The 3,379-nt window shown below is 29.8% G+C and overlaps 1 protein-coding gene across 2 annotated transcripts in view; it reads right to left on the bottom strand.

Annotated features, from left to right (window-relative positions):
* Window positions 1–3,379, bottom strand: part of LOC102680953 (neurogenic protein mastermind-like) — a 223,730-nt gene that overhangs the window by 219,267 nt on the left and 1,084 nt on the right. For both annotated transcript variants that reach the window (XM_031512707.1, XM_006620309.2), the window contains exon 2: window positions 2,949–3,379. This exon is cut by the window's right edge and continues 2 nt beyond it. In XM_031512707.1, coding sequence (XP_031368567.1) covers window positions 2,949–3,379 — 431 coding nt within the window. The remainder of the gene's footprint in view (window positions 1–2,948) is intronic.

Raw genomic sequence — 3,379 nt, 5'->3', positions numbered from 1 at the left:
ATAAAAGAGAATAACATTGCTTATGTAGTTCGTACAATAGTAAAAAAGGAAAAAAGCTGAAAAAAATGAAAATGTAGAAGAGGGAAAAAAAGATCAAGGAAATATATTTACACCTCGTTGCGGTAAAGGTTGTCAGCAAGCTTCACGAAGGTCGGAATAAACGCATCGCGTATAAGTTCGTGACAATGACGTTACACGTACCAGCGTAGAACGCCCCTGCATTGACGTAAATCCAAGGTTAATATGGAACGTCTCGAATCGAACGCCTACAGGTAAACCAACGTAGGCAGAGAGCCCACGACTCTACGACTTAACGATACCACCAGTGCACATCCACCTGTTTTGAATCGCTTTTTGAACGATATAAATCGATATCGGGAAAATAAAGCGTATTAGATATACAACAATTTCGCGCGAGAAACAATAATGAATCCATAATTTATAATATTGTCTTCATGCATATTATATTTGTATACGAATTGTAATATTCGAATTAAAATATAGATGCTGTTTTTGTGCTCATATTTGAAATTGAACGTAAGCATATTTCTGTTGAATGAGAAATATTATCAATTTGAAATGGATAAATTAATGCATATAACAGAAAATTTTTATGCCTTGATCCTAATGTTTTATCATTATATGCATACATTTTTTTTTTCTAACAAAACTATAACTTTTGTAAATTAAATGACTGCAAAAAATAACTTCAAAGACGTATACTATCGACTATACAGGAATAAAACAACTTATCATTTTAGAATAAAAAGTGTTATTTTACTTTTTTAGATAACTGAAAAATATTATATATTTGTTTGTCAACCCACGCAATGTTGGAAAAAAGCTGTTAAAGGAAGGTCAAGTTTTATCGACGTGGGATAGTATAACATTTTAGTTGCACTTCATAAAACAAAGCTTGTAAGATTTACTTTTTATTAGATATTTATGATATAACTGTATCATTTTTAAACATATGCTACATGGAAAATGATTTTAAAAATGAATATAATAATATTGAAATGAAGTAATATTTTTTTTTAACTCAAAAAATATTTAAGATAATGTTTAAGAAAATATAGGACTTGTTTGCTTGATAAGTATTATATCATACTTCGCAAGAATAGTTCAAAGATTTTTTATCGAATATTTCCTAAGTTGACTATACTTCTCTGAAATGAGATAAAATGTTAAAAATAATATCACAAGAAAAGAAAAAAAAAAATATCTAACTTCAAAATTATGCAATATGCAAATTTTGAAAATTCTTTTGATGGAAGTTTTGTCATTTTTTAAACATTACTTCAATTTTTTAGTATTTTAAAATCAATATCATTAAATATACTATATATTTTATAATACAAAGTTCGAAATTATGCATAAAATATTTTTGATGAAAATTGTATTGTTAATTAAAAATGTTAATTTTATTGTTATTTAAAACTTAATTTTAATTTTTTTATCTTTTAATATTTTTATTATTTATATATTATAATTAAAGATTATATAATAAAAATTTTAAGAAAAACATATATAATTTGAAAACAATTAATTTTTTCTATAGTACAAAAAAAATGCAAAATATGTTAATTAAAATGAAGAATTAATGCTGGATAATTTACAACAATGAATTAAATTTCATATATGATTGGCATTTGCATATGACTGCATGCATTGCACATAGTTGCTAAATTATGCGTTTAATTGGATGACTCATATGTTCGAAACTTCATATATAGAGCAACAACGATAATCTACACTAAATCGAATATTTTCTAATATAAATGTACCTTGAAATCAATTTCTATTTATATAATGATTAGTATTATAATATAGTATAATATAGTATTATAATATAGTATATGATAATAAAAACTGTAATAGTAATTTTTTTCTTAAAAAAATATATTTTAAAATTAATAAAAGAAAAAGTTTGAAAATATTATCAACCACATAATATAAAAAAAAAAAATATTAAATATACGAAAAGAAATTTCTTTAATATGTTATATAATATATAACAGTGATAAATTTTTTATTCTTTATTTGAAAAATGAAACGTTTTTAAAAAATATACTATTGAAACATAAAATGAAAAAAATTGAAATTAAAGAAGAAAATATATTAATTATTTTATTTTCATTTTATAATATTATGCTTCTATTTAAACAAAAACAAAAAATAATTTACAACATTCAAAACTGCCAGATCTTGAAACATTTATTTGTTGCTTAATATTTGTTAAATTTTCACGAAAATTTAGACAAAAGATGCTATCAGTATGAGATAATAGTCTATCAATCTCTTTGTAAATGAAACTCAGTAGTTAGGTGTAAAGAGCATGGTATTTCATTACGCCCGCGCTTCGATTCCAAACCTGTGTAGTAGAATCTTGACCCGGCAAGTTGCCGAGTGCCGCTTACTCGCTATATATGTACTTACTACACTGTTTAGATGTTCTCAATCGCATGACGCAATGATCGCGTTTCTGGATCGCGCGCGCACGCATGTACATTTACACAATACTCATCCTGCTTTATGATCATAAGTACTCATAAATTTGTTTCATTTTCAACAGGAAAATTTGTAACGTATATCATCGATAATTTACGTTCATCATTAAAACTCGATTATCGTAATATTTCGGATAGAATTCAATCGTTCCGAACGAGCAAACACAATAGCAACAACGATACAATTCATCGTTATCGTCATACTGTTGGCGAAATATCATTAATCTTCTCTCGAAAGCGAATGCACGAAATAACAAGGTCGTGCGCGAAAGAGAAGATATATGATAAGAAATTTGGTAGAAAAGGAAGGTTGACGACCGGCATGTGCGCGCGCGCAAACGAGTGTGATCACCTACGCCGACTATAAGCATGGTATTGTGACGAGGAACGCCAACGAGAGACAGACGCGAAAGCCAACAAGTAGAGTAAATGACTCACCACGTGAACGCTGGAGAGACCGACCGGCTCGCTTTGCTTCTTGTCCGTTTTCTTGGCCTGCCGTTTTGCCTTACTTTCGAGAAAACGTTGCTTCAGCACTAATGTGTCTTGAATATTTTGTTCGCATAGACCGTTGAAGCTTTGATCGAATCTTGGTATACAATCGGTTTGTCTACGTCGATAACTTTCTATCCTTCTTCTTAGACGATCGACGACCGCCTGCCTCTTGGGGGTGAGTACCTCACCCATGCCAGGTGCTTGACCCATTTGTTGCTGCAATTGCAGCTGTTGACTGGTTACGTTCAACTGGCCAGCCGCGTTTAGATCGTGAATCCCGGCTGATTGAGCTAGGACACTATTCTGCAGGTTGTTTACGTTGTTGTTATTAGTATTAGTATTAGGAGCCTGGCCCACGCAGACCGAAATCGGGC

Source organism: Apis dorsata, unplaced genomic scaffold (genome assembly GCF_000469605.1).
Source record: "Apis dorsata unplaced genomic scaffold, Apis dorsata 1.3 scaffold_502, whole genome shotgun sequence".
NCBI classification, from domain to species: domain Eukaryota; kingdom Metazoa; phylum Arthropoda; class Insecta; order Hymenoptera; family Apidae; genus Apis; species Apis dorsata.
The sequence above is the reverse complement of the archived record's forward strand: the minus strand, read 5'-3'. Positions and strand labels throughout refer to the sequence as shown.